The 21,058-nt window shown below is 38.4% G+C and overlaps 1 protein-coding gene across 5 annotated transcripts in view; it reads right to left on the bottom strand.

Annotated features, from left to right (window-relative positions):
• ADAMTSL1 (ADAMTS like 1) overlaps positions 1-21,058 on the bottom strand; it is an 878,957-nt gene that overhangs the window by 288,522 nt on the left and 569,377 nt on the right. For all 5 annotated transcript variants that reach the window (XM_044386899.3, XM_044386900.3, XM_057313473.1 and 2 more), the window contains one exon: positions 2,482-2,718. In XM_044386899.3, the coding sequence (XP_044242834.3) occupies positions 2,482-2,718 (237 nt within the window). The remainder of the gene's footprint in view (positions 1-2,481; positions 2,719-21,058) is intronic.

Here is a 21,058-nt window from a genome sequence, read left to right as displayed (position 1 = left end):
TCCCTCTTTTTTATAAAACTGAAGTCGGCTTTAATCATGAAAATACAGGCTAGTATGGTAATGGTAGCAAGGATCCAAATTTATATCCATTACAAATTCATATTAAGCTGTAGTTTTTGATCCCCGAGCATGATTAATTTGATTTATTGCTTTCTACCCTCTGCCCTAGTTTTAATCAAAAACAAAACTCCTTCCTGGTTTCAGGCTTAGTTTTCTTACGGTTTCCTTGCTGTCACTGCCCTGACCCAGCCTCATGCTTCGCCTCACGTAGGCTGCTCTAAGAGCCCCCTTTCAGCTGGATTCCTTGGCTTTAGAGCCTTGCACTTCCAAGTCCGACAACTGCAGCTATATTAATCTCTCTAAGGCAGAGCTATGATTATGTCTTTTCTCCACCAAAACACTCTCTTGGCCACCCACTGCTTACCAGAGTCCTGTCCGTCTGCTGTTCAAGCATCCATGATTTTCTCCCAAACCACCTCTCTGTCTTCTTGCTATAGACCTGGGTGGGGGTGGGGGGTGCCCTGCTCTCCAGCCAAACTGCATGTCAGTGCCTAAATGCAATCAGAGTTATTTCATCTCCTTTACCATGTTATTGCCCCTTTCAGATACTCTTTTCAGAAACTCTATAATTTACATTTGCTACCCTCCCCCAAATCTAAAAAGTCAAACTCATGGGAATTGAAGAGAAGGAGGCATGCTTTACTTGCAACCGAACGTGCAGCACTATTACTCCGTATCGACTATATATAAAATTCATACTTTCACTGCTGAGATAGGATTCCCTTTCAGCTGCCAACATATATGAGGCCAGCTGGCAGGATTAGGCTAGGCAAGAAAGAGGCCATGTTGAACTCCCATGCCACAGAAATAAACGAAACCTAATTTGCTGACCCGTCTTGTTTATTTTGGTCCATTCATCAGTGTAATACAGTACAAACAGCTGTGGACTAGAGATCAGGAGACTGGGAATTTTGATCAATCATATAACTTTCAGAAAATCATGTAATTATTCTGTTTTTTTTTTTCATTTACAAAATGAAAATTGGCTTTACTCCAATAGGAAACACACATAAAGGATTATTATTTTATTTGCCATTCCCTAGAATATAGCCTTTTTTTTTTCTGTATGCATTCACTTTACAATTCTCTATTATTCCCAAAGCTTTTATAGATTTCATAATTCCATTTCAACACCAGTGAAAATCCCAGAGAAGGAAGCAAGCCCCAAATATCACAAGCAATATTCAAATATATGGCTTTCTAGGATATGGCGTAGATAATCTCTTAGGCTTTTCCGATCTCTAAAATAGTAAGATTCTATATTCAAGTTTGTAGCCGAAATTCACATAGCTCTTGTATATAAAGTAATCTGCAGACACGTATATATCATCTCCAACCTCCATACCTGAGAAGTGCTTGGACGTGCCGCAATTTCCCTGTCTCGTGAGTTTAGATTTTACGAAGGTATAGCATATCTGTCTCCCCTCTCATACACAGAAAATCACGCGGGACACCTCACATTTCTTGTAGCAATTCACATTACAGTTACTCCTTTTATATATTAATATAGGTTTAGGTTTTAAACAAACATGTGAATTGGAAATGACAAATTACTGAAACATATTTTATGCTTATTCTTATATTGCTAGCTGAGATATTAGAGATTCTGAAGAGAGAAAAATTTCAACCGATCTTGTCTTGGGAGAAGCAAAGCTTCTCAAAATAGCTACTTAGTGAAATATAAAAGTATATGGTCAAGTATAGCACACAGCCACTGCGTGCTCCCAAAACTAGGCTGGCCATCCTAATCCAGAGTTGATTTTCATATAAAGATGGCACATACATCCCAAACATACTAACTACTAATTTCCTCTCTTACTAACTCCCCGCCCAATTGATAAATTGACACCAGAAATCAAACCTCTTTATTACCCCTATTTTAAAGACTTTCTTGGATGAATCTGACTGAGCTCACACTGCCATGCCTTCAGTAGTTTGCCTGAACTTTCAACAATATTACAGTTATAATAATGAAGACATAAATTTGCCCAGAGTTTACCTGGAAACTTTAGAGTTAATCTCACCCAAGTAACTCTGAAGCGCTAAGTAAATGAGAATTGATGCCTCCAAATACACACAGACACACACGTACATACAAATACATTTCAGGGACAACCGAGGTAGAGGTAATTTCGGAGTCTAATACAAAAGGGACACACATACTCAAGAACTTTTAGCCGTTCACACTCAGCTGAGACTCGAAGAAAGAATGAAACAATTCCAGCCCTCTTTTCCTTCACACAAGCTACAACATTTGTGGTTTCAATTGAAATTAAACTTCAATTTTCAAATCTGTCATCCTCCATAAATTCTAGGAAAAGTAACACTGAATGACTGAGATAGCAGGAGTATACAAAAGCTATTTACACAGAGACACTAAAACCCTCTGGATAAATAGAATGGAAAGAAGCCAGCACTTACTTGGCACAATCCACTGATGCACATATCCAAAGATTCTGTGTAGCAACGGGTCCCATCTAAGACTTTAGGTGCTAGTTCAACAACCAGGGTGGTTCCTTTGGCTTGGCATTTGAGTGAACATGGGTTGTCGGGGTCATTAGCCACAGGAAGCCATTCATAAAACTGGCCATGGTGCTTGACATCGTTGTGAGCAGAGCATTGCTGAGCCCGGAAATCGCCTGCCTCTGGTGGGCAGTCCTGGAGAAGAGAGGTGGGAGGGACACACAGGTGAAAAGGGCAGCCCAAACAGAAAACTGGAGCCGCTACGGGGTCGGTCAAAGTCCTAGAAAACAACACAAATGTCCTGGTTGTTACAGATGGGCATTCCCATATCATCGGAGAGGTCATATGATTCTTTGGCCTTGAAAAATGTAAAGCTTTGAGAAAAATAATCACCTGGAAATATATTTTTGGACTAAAGTTAGATGGAATAGTAATCAGCTTGAGATCGATCTGATTGACATTCACTGGGAAAGTCGTCACCCTGAAATCTGTTTTCTGAAAGATGTTGACTGGTCCATGGATCCCCCACAATGAAATGCCATTTCGATTTCCTTGTAACTTAAGCAGAACTTACTGAAGTCAGAGGGTTAGTCGAAAAACATGCCTGTTGCTTTCAGTTCTGATAATGAAAGCTATGACAATACTGTAGCAGCTCGCCGCACAAATTTGGGATAATTTCACTCAAATATTTTTTGTGGAGTTGTTGGTAAGTTTTTCTACAACTTAGGCTGCACAGTATCTAGAATTAAATATGGGGAACAAAAAAGAGAAAAGAGCATTTATATCTGAATTTCCTTAGCTTAAGGCAACACAGCAGAGTGGAAAGGTTTGGACTTCTCGGATGGGAGCAAGGCTACGATACAGTGGGTCTCTCTGAGACTAGGTTTTCTTTTGTTTAAACAGAGGCAATACTACTACTCAGCTCTCAAGGTCACTGTAAGAATTTCATGGGCTTATGTCAGCCAAATGCTGGCACAAGGAAGACGGTACATGGTAGCTATTACTATGATTATTCAATGAAGCCACTGAAGAGAAAAAGCTGGAGAGAGATCCTCTGAATTTGAATTTTAAATCACATTGGCAGGGACCAGTGGAAAATAAGAATGTTTTAAACCTATATCTTATAAAGGGCACTTTAAAATTAAAACTATAACTCAGGATGGCTATTATCTAAAACACGATACATTTGAGTGAAAGCAAATGATATTCAACTTTAAAAAGGCAAGAATCACCTATCCCTCGGAAAGGCTTTTGGATATATTTATTTCATTCTCCACGTGTTCAGATTAGGATTTAGTATGGAAGATTATAGAATATCCATTTGTCGGGGCGCCTGGGTGGCTCCCATTAAGCATCTGCCTTCAGCTCAGGTCATGATCTCAGGCTCCCTGCTCAGTGGGGAGTCTGCTTCTCCCTCCCCTCTGTCCTTCCCCCCGCTCGTGCTTTTTCTCTCTTTCTCTCTCTCAGATAAATATAAAATCTTTAAAAAAAAAAAAAAAGAATATCCATTTGTTGAAAGGCTTTTACTATAATTTTTAAAAATCTCAAATAGGGCTTTGCATGTGGCCTTTAGCAGGTCTCGGTTACCCCATCACCATTTTTGAGGGCTCTTCTCATACAAGGTTTCATGCTCTGAAAATCTCTTTAAAGAAGCATTGCGAGAACAGCATTACTCTATTTCATAAAATGGAATTCCTGACTCTTTTTTCAAACTTTAGTGATACTAGTAAGTAGCATATAAGGTTTTAATATTTGGAGCAGCACAAATTCTTTCTAGGCAAGATGGTGGATAAACACTTAAACACTTATTTAAGATGAACATAAAATAGCTTAAAATGCAATATAAAATCTCCAAGGTATTTTACGGATAGTATTATATATGTTTTTGGAGTGACTAAAACATAGTATTAAAGGAAAAATAATTTATATAATATAGGTATAGACACATAGGTACCCAATGAGGCTTAAGTGATTTCAAATATTGTCTGAAGAAAGTATAATTAAAATTCATTACTTATTAATTTTGTAAATGATAGAACTTTAAAAAATTTTGAATTGTAGCCTATCAATTAATCAATAAGCATGTTATATTTTGTCTCTTGTGATATTTCGTTGTTCGTCATGAGAAATAAAACAAAAACCATACCCTACAAAACTGTGCTATGAATTACACAACAGGTAAGTTGTACAATGGTAACACAAATTGTCCGAACTTAAATGTTTTAATGCTAGCTCCTTTCCGACCACGTGTTCCAAAATAAAAGCAAAAGCAGATTTAAGCAGTCACTCTTGATGGGCTCCCGTTAAAAACAAGACCACAACTTGTTTATGGATCCTACCAGTCTCTGCTTAGACCTCACTCACTAGCATCTGTCCCGAGATAACCCTATGACTGAACATTGCCCCTCAATCTACACATCCTTTTCCTAAACTTCCCCCACTTGAGACACAACAGAGACTGTTAATAAAACCTGCTGTCTATGATCAACAAGTTTCCCTGGTGGCCACTGCATGTGAGCTCCCATAGCAGAACTGATAGTTTAGTCAATAATGTTTATTTTATTTTATTTTAGAGAGAGAGACAGCACGAGTGTGGGGGGCAGAGGGAGAGGGAGAAAGAATCTCAAGCAGACTCCCCGCTGAGTGAGGAACCCGAGAGGGGACTTGATCTCATGACCCTGAGATCATGACCTGAGCTGAATTCAAGAGTTGGCGTCTCAATGACTGAGCCACCCAGGTGCCCCTTATTAATGATGTTTAAATTAAGTGTTTTCAGTTGCGTAATATCGGCCATCCCAAGAATCACTTGATTTCTCAGTAGTACAAAAGAAATATTGAAGTGGACTCAAGAAAGCAGATCGTTGGGGAAATTGTTTAGAATGGTCACAAATCCCTCTCGTAATTAACTTTTACCTCCTTTTTCTAGAAAGGAAAGTGAATCAGCTGTAAGAGAATTACAGGGTCAGGCTGAATCACCTCTACATTAAAGTAATGAGGGTAATATATAATTAAGAGACCTCTTAGTATGAACCAGAGATAATTTTCTGCATTTATCCAATTCCGAGAAGAGTGTCAGTTATGTTTTTAAATTGATGTTACATCATCTTAGTACAGACATAAAACTGCAGAGTCTCTTAGAGTCCGTTCTATTCAACCACATGTGTTGAGTCTTCCCATCTTTACTAAAATAAATAAGACTCAAAGGCATTCAAAGGTAAAATAAGTAAAAAGTTAAAATATTAGCACTTTGAGGTTTCTTTTCTGTGATGAAAACAGTCAACAGAGAACGGAGGAGCAGACTGATGGTCCTGTTCTCAACTCACCTGTATCTAATCGCTGCAAGGGTATCGGTTACAGGTTTCATGAACTTTCACAACTGGAGACATGTCTCTAAGAATAATAATGCTTGGGAATACCTTTACTCACTTTTATCATTACTGTCTTTTCTTCCACCCATATTTTTTAGGAGTGGGAAAATACATTTTGCTAAATTGAGAATGTACTTAAAACCTGGAGTTGAGAGTTGGAAACTGGACTTGAACCTTTTTAATGTTTTAGTTTATTTGTACTTGGCAAAATGCAACTTCCTGTTTTAAGAAAAAGGACTTAAGAGGACTTATAAAACAGGTTCAGAAAGCTTCTTGGACATCAAATAGCTCTTACAAAATAACATTTTGATGATTTAAGTGTAAATGAATCAGAAACATATGAATCAAATTTCCCTTGAAATACACATGTTTAAAAATTAAGGGAAGAAGGATTTGGCAAAAGCTTCTTTGTGGAACCCAAAACATCTCAAGCAGAGTTCAAGACCCTCATTGAACCCCTGATACACCTGGGATCACCCAGCTGCAGGAGTGGAAACTCAAGCAAAGTCATCGGAGCTTCTTGCCCCACCAGTACGATATTAATAATTGCAACAGAAGAGCTCTCATCTGTATAGAGATTCACCATGTACAAAGTTTTTAGTTTTTAATTATAATTTGGTTCATGAGACCAGTATCCTCCCAGAAATCAGATTTAGAAACTGATGCCCTAATTGCTTTGAAAAATATTTAATGTCTTATCCTGGGCATCACCTTTGAAATATTAGCTTCTGGAGAGATGCTTTATGATACCATATGTCATCAGTTTCCCTTAGGTTATACTGAATGTAGAATGTACTGGATATATATAACGTGATTTTGGTTCTCATCAAATCTTAGTAGCAGGAATCATGAGTTTTCAGTGGGGATAATTAAAACAAATGAATTATTTATGTATTTATGCACTGAACCTGGCTCATAGGTAGCAATGACAAAAATAATTAAGATTACTGAAAAGTCTAGTGGCTATTTGAACTAAACACATCCCTCTCTAAGAACGTGGCAAAAAACATGTGTGGGAAGGATGCACTGGATTAAAGTTCCCCCACTTCCAGCCTCTCTTATGTCTCTAGAAAAACCATCAAGTAGAAATGCAGCAAGAAAGAGCAATCTAACACTTTCCCTGGCCTTCTATTTCCAACTAACCATAATATGCCTGTGAATTGACAACTCTCTGTCAGGTTACTGACTTAGGATTTCCCCACTCTGCAAAAAAGTATATTTTATTTAAAATAGTTAGATGATTCCATGAATTACTGTATTTAGCCATTAATACAGCATAATAGTTTTTCTCTCCAATTTTTAAGCACTTGATTTCCGAATGGCAACAGAATTTTCTTCTTTAAAAGCACAGAAATAAAATCTGACCTTTTATTTGCTCCCATTATAATTCATAAAGTCCGTGGAGTTCTGCCATATATGAATCCAATTCAAAACACTTTCTGGTTAATCAGCTAGCCAGTGGGAAAGATAAGATGGATCCCAGATGTCCCCTGATGATGATAGGTGGATCAGATTACATTGTGGGATAAAAGAGAGTTAGCCTTTCCAGAGTTTACTCACTGGGTGAAATGTAAAAGATGATATCTCAGCAGCTAAGGTGGGAGCATCTGAAAGGCCTTTCAAATGGTTTTGGAAAAATATACAGAAAATAGATTCAGAGTCAGCAGAAGCATGACTTTTTCCTTATTTTCTTTCTTTTTAAAGAAGACATTTTCTTGCCAAAGGGACAGCTCTCTGCTTTATCTCTGTCATTCAGGGGTTGGCCTTTCCTGCTAATTTTTGCTGTTTCACTTAACATATTATATGAGTGCCATATTCTGACTCTATGGTTTTATTTACAGAGTCACTATTAATACCGGATAATATCAAGAAAACAGCAGAAAGTGTATTTAGGTGGCCACGTGAGCTGTAGCAATGGAAGAAATCTATGCTTCCCACTCTACTTCCCTATCTTGCAACTGTTCTTCTGAATTTTTTATCTCCCCTTCATCCTGCCCTAACCACCCATTCTTCATAAATGTCACCATACGAGAAAACAGAGTTGCTTAGTAAGGCATCGGCTCTATTCGCTGGCAATTTAGCATTGCTTCTTCATGATAAAAACATATATAGAAATTTATCAGCTACTTGATGACTTTAGAAAATCTTACTAGTTATAAGTTTTCTCCTCAAAATATTAGGAATCCCCAATGTACTGATGGTAAAATAGGAAAAGATTACAAGTTTTCATCACAATAAATGGATGGAGGCTCTGGAAAATATACCCCTAAAGCTCTCAAATCTCTTAGCACACTGAAGTAGATGGCAGGCTGCCTTGTTTATATATTTTTGTCTCTTACTTGGCTTTCTTCTTTTAATCAAAGTTAAGGTGATTATGGTATCTCCCCTGCCAGGTAAGAATAGAGAGAGCCCAAATGCCCATTGATGAATGGATAAAGTAGAGGTGAGATGTGTATAAACACACACACACACACACACACACATATATACACACACAATGGAATATTATTTAACCATTAAAAAGAATGAAATCTTGCCATTTGCAATTATGTGGAGGGTATTATGCTAAGTGACATAAGTCAGTCACAGAAAGACAAATACCATATGACCTCACTCATATGTGGAATTTAAGAAAGAAAACAGATGAACATATGGGAAGGGGGAAAAGAAAAAAAGGAGAGAGAGAAACAAGCCGTCAGTGACTCTTTATGAGAGAGAACAAATGAGGGTTGATGGAGAGAGGTTGGTGGGGGATGGGCTAAATGGATGATGGGTATTAAAGAGGGCACATATTGTGATGAGCACTGGGTATTGCACGTAAGTGATGAATCACTGAATTCTACTCCAGAAACCAATATTGCACTGAGTGTTAACTAACACAATGTAAATAAAATATAAGAAAATAAAATTATAAAGTTAATATAAAAAAACTCCCAATGTTAAGGTGAAACCACTATACAGCACATATCCATTGATACAACCCATCTAATATGGTATTTGATCAGAAACATAGCAAATGTTTCCATTTCTATTTCCAGCTCAGACTCTTCTCCTGAACTTCAGACGTTGGTATTCAAGGGCTTCCTCCCCATCTGGATGTCTACGACGTCACAAACTCACCATGTCCAAACCTGAACCCCTGATCCTTTCTCTTTCCCTGGATCTGTTCACTCCCAGATCCTTCCCAGTCACAGTCAACTCCATCCTTTTCAGGCAGTGGTTCTCAAACTTGAGGATGTATCGGAGTCACCTGGAGGGCTTGTGCAAAATACAAGACTGCTGAGGCCCCACCCGCCAGAGTTTCTGATTCAGTAGATCTGGGGTGAGGTTCAAGAATATGCATTTCTGACAAGTTCCCTGATATTCTAACGTTGCTAGTTTGGTGACCACACTTTATGAACCGCTGCCTTGGAGTCATCCTTGACTCCCACATCCAATCCGTTGGGAAAGATTGGTTTTATAGGCAAAGTATGCAGAATCTGACCACAACCTAGTCTGAGCCACCATTATGTCACCTGCATTATTGCCAAAGTCTCCTAACTGATCATCTGTCTTCTGCCCTTGCTCTCTTAGAGACTTGTCAGTGCAGCAGCCATGGTGAGCTTATTAAAGCATAAAGCAAACTGTGTAAACTTTCTGCTACACCTTTGCAATGGCTCCTCATTTCACTCAGATAAAAGCCAAAATCTTCATCTCAGATGGAGGTAAAGATCTGGCCCCATCACCTCCTGTTGTCTCCATTATTCACTTGGCTCCAACCACACTGGATTCCTAGCTCTCTCTTGAACACTACAGGAATCCTTTAACCTTAGGATACAAGCTTTATCTATTCCCTCTGCCTGGAATTTTCTTTGCTCGGATTCCAAGTGGCTAATTACCTTACCTCCATCAAGTTTTTGCTCAAATATCACCTTCTCAAATAGACCTACCCTGAGTACGCTCTATGAAATTGCAACACCCACTCCCACTACTGATTCCTCTTTATCCTCTCAACCTTTCCTTTTTCCCCATCACACTTAACCACCATCAAGTATGCCATATAATTTACTCCTTTATCATGCTAATTTTAATATCCGTCTCCTCCCACTAAAGCATATAAGTTCCAGAAGGACAGGAATCTTTGACTGGCTTGCTCTTATATACTAGTACTCAAGTATTTGTTAAAAGAATAAGTGACTAACACATTAAATAAATGAAACAGAGGTGCTATTTTTCATTGTAGAAACTCCAATTCTATTTTCTCAAATCTTGCAGGAAATCTAAATCTTGATAGCTTTCTCATTGATGGGACATCTAATTTTTCTTTCTTTAAAACACAAATGTACAAGAATACTTGTACATTTCAGACACTAGGAAAAGTGAGTAGAGACTCTTGCCTGCTTTCTGAATAGGCAGATTCATAGTTCCTCCTCAACAAAAACAAATTGAACAGGGTCATATTAAGAAACATAAAATGTGCTGAAATTATTTATTATTCAATAAATAGCCAGACATGTGTAAATTTCATAGAACACTCCATGTTATATGCATGCACTATAAAGTGCTAATGTTAAGGTATCAAGCTTTATCCCCCAAATTTTGGCCACTTGCTTATAGTAACATCAACATCACCATCAAAAGCATTTATTTGTAGAAGACTCTTAGCTGCTACGTAAAATGAAATTAAACAGACATCCCTGCCCTGTCTAGACAGTCTGCATGGAGACAATTCTATTATATTTCAAGAGCATAATATTTAAATCTCTAACACATCATTGTGAGTGCAAAGAATAGAAAATGGGGTCGATTCTGGAGGGTGGTGCTACAGTAGGTAGAGGCCGTTCTTGGCTCATTCTTCCCTTTTGAAAATGCCAACTGACTTTCTTGGGACACTACATTTTCGTATATACAAGATATATTTAAAAGTCCTTGTTTTTGTTCTTGCTTTTCCTGGTGTAAAAGATTTGCAGATTTTCTTTATTCTCCTTCCAAACTGTCAACACGTTTGGCAAATAACATCTTTAAGGGAACTACGTCCCCACAAAAAAATTAATCATTAGCCATCTTAATGCCTTACTCTGGATCAGGTTTATGCTCAATAAAAGAATATCTTTTCAGATTTGCGACCCTGTAAAATAATATGGAACTCTCTAGTTTATTCAAGCTTTGGGTGTGCCCTACTCTGTGTCTACTAAGTGAACACTGGTTCCAGGTATACTAAACGGCTCTAAACCATTCCAGTGTGTTATTCAGGTCCAGACACAAGAGATTCAAAATGTATGATATAACAAATCATTAACCACACCCTACTTACTTGATTAGAGCTTGTTATCTGAAAACAAATGCTTCGCCTGGCTAATTTAATGACTCCAGGCATCTGAGAGCTGATCTAAGTAAAAACATTTAAAACATTAAGTTTTAAAAGTTCATTTTTTTTTTCCTTTGGGTAGCTTTTATTTCAGTGCTTTTATTTTTTCTCCTTTGAACAATGCAGACTCTTGGAATCCAATTCCCCAGAGGTATTTGTAGGACTGGTGGTAGTTTGTCATGTTAGACTCTTAAATTCTCTCAATTTTGAAAATATTCATTCCTTGAGGCCTTTTATTATTTTTAGTCCCTTTCTCTGAATTAGCTCCAAGTTAGCAGTATCTTCTATCAGCATTTCTCCCTTTTTACTATTTTTTATAGTCTAAAACAAATGTTTTCCCCTCCCCTTCTAAATTAGCATATTTGAAGTGGTCATTTATAATCTTTTTTGGGACAAGGCATACAATTTTATTTTATAAGCACACAATTACATAATTTTTTTTTTGTTGTTGTTGTTGTTGTTTTCAGGCTGCATTTACCAAAATATTTGTGGCAGAGTCAGATTAGAGGAAAGACTAGGACAAGGGGAACATTTTAGCAGGTAAATACTTCAGCTGTTACTATTGCATAATAATTGCACTGTGTTGCTATTTATTGGAAAAGGGTAATAAAGCTTGATACATTACAAAGGAGCAAATAGGAAGACTGAAATTGTTTTCCAGAACATGCAGTGCTTATGCCAGTCACTTGAAAGAAAAATGGAAAAGGACACTGTCTAGAGCAATTCAAAGATAAATGCCATGTTAGACAACTGAGAGAAGCCCTCAGCAGTCTTGCTTCACCTTCTCTTCATCACAGTCTATCACAAACCACCTGATGTGGCCTTGCAAGCTTCGCTTCATTTTGGCTGCCTTGGAATCCTGACAGCTGTCTGTTTTTCTGGCACTGTATCTAATCAATGCTGCTTTTGGGAGGCAGGTGATAGAATACCGTGAATGACTTGAAATAACCTCCGGGCACTCTTTGGGTAAGGACCTAGACGTTGTTTGCTATCTTTTCCCAGTCCCCTCTCTAAATTTCCTTCCTTTTTCCCTTTTTTTTTCCTAGGGGCCTAAGACCTACATGTGTCACTAATCATACCTCTGCCTTCTCTCTCATCCCAGACTCCTTTTTGCCCTGCCCAAGAGGACAGGTCCATCACTGCTCCTTTAATGCTTCTCTTGCCAGATTCCAGTTACAGCCGTCGATTGGACCATTGGGTGCCATTTTCAGAACACAGTGAAATGAGTCAGCTTCTAAACAAAAGGGAAAGGTCTATCCCTGCCTATGGTCTCAAGATTTTTCCTGGTCGAAAGGTGGCTGGTAGTGTCCTACGGTGGCTTTGTGGGCAAAGGGGACATAAATGGGTTAATGTAAGTAAAATGTTTAAATCCGTATGGGCACGTGGTAAGTACTCAACAAATGTATGGTACTGCTATTATTCCAATACCATGGAGGGAGAAGTGATTCACGGGCAACACAGCTCTAGGGGGACATCAGAGAGACCTCAGACTGGGCTTTTTTTCATCCAGGTTTGCCTTCCCCATTGCCTCGCTGCCTCTAGAACTACTTTATTTAGTTGTTTAAACATCATTTTAATTAAGTGACTTATCTGAATGCCTTAACATATGAATCTAATCAAACAATATCATGTGCCAAATGTACTGGGTTATAAGTTTAATGGATGACAACACTCAGCTTTGTTCCTATGCGCTCATGCTTCTTAGTTTGTTGATCTTGGATCACGGGCATATTTTAAGAAACTAAAAAGGAATTAGAGAAATATATTTTCTGACCCCTAAAACCCAGTGTTTTCAGGTTGTCCTTTGAAACTTAAAGCATAGCCTCTGAGCTCTAGCCTCATCCTGAAGAGCGTCTTGCTCCCAAGTTGATTTTCCTGTCCTCTGCCTGTAAAACTTCCATTTCCTTCCGTGGGCAGCAGTAGGCAAGTAAAGAGGGATGCAAATGGATTCAACATATCTAGAGTCAGCTTAGGATGAATAATAACCCTTTCTACTTAACCATCCCAGTAACTGTTAATTACTTATGTTCAAAAAACGGAGACACTTGCCAAATACCAGGCTATGGAGAGAAGTCAGAAAACTCCCTGCCTTTGTGACGCTTACCATTTAAAGGAGGAGGATAGGTACTGAGGCCATATATCAAGCTATAGGATTATAGGAAGAGTGGCAGATAACTCAAAATTAGAAGATGACTTTTGAACAGAGATGACCCCTCCTCCTATTTTGTTTCCCTTTAAGCCTGAATCCGGACAAGGTGGTGAAGGAAAGAGCCATGATGCACACCGTCAGTATCACTTAGAACTGTTACAACCTGTTTTTCCTGTTCAGTGTGAACATGGCAATGTGATAAATACCTCGGCAGGTTTCTGCGGGAGCCGACCGTGCTTTGCTGTTCTAGAGGCTCAGTTCTCCAGACTTCTCTCCAACCTCTCCACACTTTACATTAGAATATTTGTCATTCTCTCAGTGCTGAGTTCCTCTGGCTGATTTGATCCAATATGGCTTCCATATTTACCTGGATGACTCCTTGAAGCTTAGGTATCACTTCCTGGTCATCTTCTCTGACAGCTCCCAATTCTCAGCCTGTGAAAGGCAACTCCCTCCGAGATGCCATAGCACCCTGTACATTCATCCTTGAACTAACCACCTTGTATTTTATTCGTGGTTTACTAAGGGACTACGGTAGGCCTGGCAGAAACTTTATGCCAAGTAAACTTAATCCAATCAAGGACTGGATGCAGGGACTTCTAGATGTAACAACATGTAGGACTAGACTCTTTGAGGAAGCTTCCTACTACAGAACACCAAAAAACACTACAATTCATAAAATAAAATAAATGTTAAATGGACAGCTGAGTTGGCAAGGAGTTTTCCTCAGGGACAAAAGGAATGAGAAAGCATGAATCCAGAGAGGAAATTGATGTATATCCTAAAGGGATCTGCTGGTTTCCTGGTGGTTTAGAGCTTTCCATTTTCGTAGCCTCTAAGAGCAGGGTACAAGGGGTAACGTCTATGGACTACAAGCTGTGGAAGAGGATCAAGGTCCCCCTCCTAATGCCAAGACCCTAAGACAAAACCCTGGGAGAAAGAGTAGACTAGGAAAAGGGGGGGGGGGGGAACCCACTCAGTTTCTGCAAAAGGCCAAACTATGGAGATAGTAAGGAGATTAGTGGTTTCTGGGTTATAAAGAAGGGAGTGATGGATAGAGTATAGGGATTTTTACTGCACTGTAACTTCTCTGTATGATACTACAATGGTGGACATATGAAATTATCCATTTGCCAAAACCCATAGAATATACAACACAGAGAATGAGCCACAATGTAAGCTATGGACTTTGGGTGATTATACGTCAATGTAGGTCAACTGATTGTAATAAATGCTAAACAAATAAATAGTAATAAATGCACCCCCACTCCAGCGGGGGATGTTGATAGTTGGGAAGGCTGTGTTTGTGGTGGGGAGAGGCACTTGTGAAATATCTGTACTTTCTGCTTAATTTTGCTGTGAACCTAAAACTTCTGTGAACAATAGAGTTTATTTTTAAAAAATAAAATGGGATGACATTAACAAAACAAAAGCACTCAGCTTCGTTGAGAAAAACAATAAGGAAACTTGCCAATGAGGAATGGGGCAAAAATCTCCCTCAGAATTCCTAATAACAGGACTCAGAAGAATCCGGGACACAATTCACACAAAGTGGACAATGAAGAACTTTGTTTAAAGCGGTCTTGATTCGTGATCACCACCCCATCTCAACATCATCTCCCTTATAAGCAAATGTAAGTTCTCCCAGAAAGTACATACGCTAACCCAGGCTACAAGGAAAGTGGTCTTAAATTTCAACAATCATGGAAGCACACTGAAATATCACAAAACATATGAGGAAACAAGGTGGCATGAAATAAAGAAACACAAAGGATTCATACAGGAAAATTATCAGACACAGATTACAAAATAAAATCCAATATGCTTAAGGAAAATTCTTAAAAAGACTATTAAAAAAAGAAAATAGGCAAATGAAATACACAGAATGGCTTTAGAAACCTAACAGATGGGGAGACAAACCATTAGAGACTCTCGATTCTGGGAAATAAACAGGGTTATGGAAGGCAAGTTGGGTGGGGGGATGGAGTAACTGGGTGATGGGCATTAAGAGGGCATTAGCCAATAAGGGAGATACATTGGTAAATGGAAGGAAGAGCCGGAGAAATTACAGAAGACACGGTACAGAGAGGCAAGGATAGAGAAAACATGAGAAAGTTATTTTCCAAGAATTTTCTTGGAAAAATAATTAAAAATATAAATCCCACACCAGAAAGTCCAATGAAAATCAAACAGGATAAATAAATGATCTGTTCCTACACAGATCATAGCTAACTGCAGAATGCCAGTAATAAAGACAAAATCATAAAAGAAATAACAGAAAAGACAGGGGAAAAACAATTCGAATGACAATTGGTTTCTCAACAGCTACAATGGGAATTAGAATTCAATGCACACCTCCTCAAAGTGTTAAGAAAAGATAATTATTTTCACAGTAAAAGTAATATTTAAGAGAACTAAATACAGATATTTTACACAAACAACAAGAAAACCAAGAGCACTTACTTCTATTGAGCCCTCACTGAAAGAACTTCTAAAGTATGTACTCCAGACAGAAAAAAATGAACCTTGAATATCTAGGATTTAAGAAAGTCTAGGGATCAAAGAAAATGGAATATTTCAAGTATAGCTAAATATTGACTATATCAAGTATCTAATCTGTGGGGTTTTTAAAGATGAGCTGACTATATAAAACATTGACTATATAAACCCTCTAATCTGTGGGGTTAATAAAAATAGAGCCAAAACACTTGACAACGAAGGCATATAAACTTGCAGGAGGGTAATTAGAGTTAAAATGTTTTGAAAGACTTGAACTGTTTGCTAGGCAGGTATAGATGTTACTTAACTTTAGCTTTTCAGTATACATATATTTAGAGTAACTACTAAAAGAATAGCAATGGATGTATAACTTTAAAACCAGTAGAAGGAAAAGTGTAATAGAAAAGTCTCAATAGTTCAAAGAAGGCAAAAAAAGGAAAAAAAAAGAAATATTGAAGTAGGAACTAGAGATCCCAAAATCAGTTGGTAGAAATAATTCAAATTTTATCAGTAATCTTAGTAAGTGTAAACAGAGTGAAGAAAGCAAAGATGACCAGACAGCAATTAAAAAAAAAATAGTTTACATGAGATACTCATAAATTTAAAGATAGAGATACACTGAAAGTAAAAGAATAGAAAATGACATAGGAGACAAATCTAACATAATGAAAGGCAGACTAGCTATACTAATCAGACAAACAGTTTTTGAGGCAAAAAGCATTACTACTGATAAATATGGTCACTACATTATGAATAAAGGTTAAATTCCCCAGGAAGATAAAACCATTTTAAAATGTATATCCATGAATAGGATATGTTTGAAAGAGTCCAAACAGATCACAAGGTGAAATTGGTAAATTAACCAACAAAGTAGAATATTTCAAAAATCCTTCTCTCCAGCAGGTTAAAAAAAAATCATTGAAGTAAGAGATTTGAAGAGCACATTTAAAATGCGTGATATACTCATATATAGAAGCTTACACCTCCAGATGAGGGACTGCATGTTTTCTCCAACAACACATGGCTATTAGGTCATAAAGCAAATCTTACACTTCAAAGAAATTGAGTAAAAAAAAAAATCACTTTTAACAAAATTACAATATAATTGTTAGAGACCAATAAAGAGGATTTGAAAACTGCCATATATTTGGGAGTTAGTAGGCTTGTAAATGACTTTCAAATTTCCATTATTTTTGCTTCAAGTTATAAATACCTAGAACTGAATAATGAATTCCCCTTTATCGTACTGTGGGAAGCAACCAAAGCAGTATTTGGCTGAACATTTATATGGGAAGACAAGAGAGTCTGAAATTTAATACACTGAGCATCAAACCTAAGGAATTAGGGAAAGTGTAATAAAATAAATCCAAAGAAAGCAGACGGAATATAAATGACACAAATGCAAAGAATAAAAAAATCAATGAAACAGAAAATACAGAAACCAGAGGCTCAACAAAGCCAAAGACTGGCCACTTAAGAACACTAATAAAATAGATGAACTTCTGAAAACATTAAATGGTACAATGAAGAAAACAGAAATCCCAAACAAACACTATTAATAGATGCAAAAAGAACACAGACACAGCCAGATTTGAAAAGATAGTAACAGAAAAGCATGACCAGCTTCATGCCAATACATTTGAAAATTTAATCTTAGGCAAAAACTATTCAAGAGGATAAAAGTATTCAAGAAGAAACAGAAATAACAATAAAAAATAAACGTTTACATAGTATTAACCATGAACTGAGCGCTGTCCTATGTGGCTTATATATATCTACTCATTCAGTCCTGATGACACAACTATGTGTCCCATTTTACAGGTGGGACAACTGAGGCACCATGAGGTTAAATGCCTTTTACACAGTTAATAACTCAACATTGAGAATGAACATGGAGAGTGTGGCCCCAAATTTTATTCTTTTTACTACTATGCTCTACATCATATATCAGTAATTAAAAATCTTCCCACAAAGAAAAAAATCTTGCTCATGACTTTATAAGCAAAGTCTACTAGACATGAAAGGATCAGACAATCACCATCTAAAATAAACTCTTCCAAAGACAGAAAAAGAGAGAATGCTTAATTCATTTTATCAAAACCAGATAAGGATCGTATATGAAAGAAAATTACTCATAAACACACATGCAAAAGACCTGAACAAAACATTAGCAAACCCAAACCAGACGTATGCAAAAAGTATAATATATGTGACCAAGTTGGGTATGTTCCAGGAATATACCCACAAGATTAGACAAAAGTTAAAGTCATATAAGATCAAGCATTGGCAAGGATATGGAACCAAAAGCGTATATGTAATTCTTGTAGAGCCGAGAAGAGAAACAACACTCAAGAAAACTGTGGAATTGCTTTGTTAAGTTTGAACAACCGCTATCTTGTTTTTTATTTTCTGTGTGTTCCGGCTTTTCTTTACTATCTTTTTCTTTCTTCCCGAAATTCTATTAGGTTAGCAAGATTCTCTTTGTTTTCTAGTATTTCTTGTGCTAGTTTGGAAATTACAGGTTCCATTTCCATTCCTTTAATGGATACTTTAAAATATATTTTTTAAAGATTTTATTTATTTATTTGACAGAGAGAGACAGCCAGCGAGAGAGGGAACACAAGCAGGGGGAGTGGGAGAGGGAGAAGCAGGCTTATAGCGGAGGAGCCTGATGTGGGACTCGATCCCAGAAGGCCGGGATCACGCCCTGAGCCGAAGGCAGACGCTTAATGACTGCACCACCCAGGCGCCCCATACTTAAAAATTTTTTAATAACCAACATGACTTTGGTAAAAATTTCACTGTATTGGGTGTTTCTACCCTCTTCTCAAATACAACAAAGATCTTAACATACTAAACACTGCAATGTTGTTCATACACAAACATTAAATGAAAACAAAGTTGTGTTCAACAGTTGGTTTACTGACTGTATTCATTTCTCTCTTTTTTAAAGATTTTATTTATTTGAGAGAGAGAGCATGAACGAGTGGGTGGGAGGGGCAGAGGGAGAGGGAAAAGCAGGCTCCCCGCTAAACACGGAGCCTGACATCAGGGCTCAATCCCAGGACCCTGGGACCATGACTTGAGCCAAAGGCAGACGCTTAACCCATTGAGCCACCCAGGCGCCCTATGACTGTATTCCCTTTCTATCGCTACTTTAACCATTACCATAAACATAGGTGTTTAAAACACAGATTGATTATCTCACGGTTCTGGAAGACAGAAGTCCAGGTTGAGCGTGGCTGACTGGGTCCCTGGCTTACTTAAGTTTCTTTCTTGAGGCCAAAAGCAAGGTGTTGGAAAGGCTAGGTTGCTTTCTGGAGCCAGGAGATGAATCCACTTCTAAGTTCATTCGGGTTTTTGGCCAAATTCAGCTCTTTGGGGCTGTAGGACAGAAGTCCCTCTTTCCTTGCTAGTTGTCAGCGAGAGGCCAACATGCTCTCTCTTGACCAGGGCCCGCTCCATTTCAGAGCCAGTGACAGTGCCCGAAAGCCTTCTTATGCGGCAGTCTCTCTGACTTCCTTTGTTGTTTCTTCTCTGCCTCCAGCTGTTGAAAGCTCTTTGCTTTTAAGGCATCACACGATTAGACTAGCCCCACCTGGATAATTCAGGCTACGCTTCCTGTCTTAAGATCTGTTACCTTTGGTAAATTCCTACTGACATGCAAAGTAATATATATTCATAAATTACAGGGATTAGGGCATGGGTATATTTGGGGGACCCTTCTGTTTACCACCACCTTAACCATAGCTGCCAGCATAGGGTAGGTGTTTTTTTGAAAATTTTATTTATTTATTTGAGAGAGCAAGAGTGACAGAGAGTGAGTACGAGCTGGCGGGGAGCGGCAGAGGGAGAGAGGGAATCTCAAGCAATTCCTTGCTGAGCAGGGAGCCCGACTCAGGGCTCAATCCCAGGACCCTGAGATCATAACCTGAGCCGAAGGCAGACGCTTCACTGACTGAGCCACTCAGGTGCTCCAGGTTAAGTGATTCGGAAAATGCAAACTATCTCCAATATCTATTTGGCTGAATTCAGCCAAGATTTATTTCCTACTCAGAATCTCTGACTCTGTACAGTAGCTGTTATCTGTGGGGTAACTCAGTGACCCAAACTGAGAGAGGATGTATTATCTGATAGAACAGTGCTTCTCAAACTTTAACGTACAGACGAGTCATCCGAGGCTCTCATGACAATGATGATTCTGATTCTACAGACCTGGAGGGAACACGAGACTCTTGCAGGTCTCACACGAGCCCAGCTGATGCTTATGCTGCTGATCCCCAAACCCCTCTTTGAGAAGCAAGGGTTTGGAATACATGGTTTCCTTGGTCACAATGACAAGGGCAAAGAGCATGGACACTGTGCAACTGACCCTTTATTGCTTTCTCCTGAAAATAATATACATCACTTCAACTCACATTTCAGTGGCCAAAGCTTCTCATATATATAGTCTTGCCTAAATTGCTTGGAAAAGTTCAATACTCCCATATGCTCATTAGGAATAGAGAACCAGGAATATTAGTAACGAAACATACATGCATACACAGACACACTCATACCCCCTGGGGCTCATCGTTTTCTTGTATGCTTGTATGGTTTCTTAGAGTCCCCCTTTTTCTTTCTGAAGTTCATCCTGTAATGAACTTCTAGTGAAAATCTGTGGGTAGTGAACTCTCTTGTCTTTGTGTATCAGAACACACTTTGGTCTTTGCCTATACTCTTGATTGATAGTTGAGGGCACCAGATTCTACACCGACACTTCTTTTTTTTTTTTTTTTAAAGATTTTATTTATTTATTTGACAGAGATAGAGACAGCCAGCGAGAGAGGGAACTCAAGCAGGGGGAGTGGGAGAGGAAGAAGCAGGCTCACAGTGGAAGAGCCTGATGTGGGGCTCGATCCCAGAACACCGGGATCACGCCCTGAGCCGAAGGCAGACGCTTAACCGCTGTGCCACCCAGGCGCCCCTACACCGACACTTCTTTTCTATTAGCACTTTGAAGATATTAACTCATTATCTCCTGGACTCTGCGTGTTGGAGAAGTTTCTGTCATTAGTCTAATTTTCATTCTTTTATGGATGATCTGTTGTTTCTCTGATAGCTTTTCGTATTTTTCCCTTTTTCTTTCATGTCAGACTATGCTGGCTGTGTTGGAGACTGTGACACGTGTAG

Source organism: Ursus arctos, unplaced genomic scaffold, assembly GCF_023065955.2.
Source record: "Ursus arctos isolate Adak ecotype North America unplaced genomic scaffold, UrsArc2.0 scaffold_18, whole genome shotgun sequence".
NCBI classification, from domain to species: Eukaryota; Metazoa; Chordata; class Mammalia; order Carnivora; family Ursidae; genus Ursus; species Ursus arctos.
The sequence above is the reverse complement of the archived record's forward strand: the minus strand, read 5'-3'. Positions and strand labels throughout refer to the sequence as shown.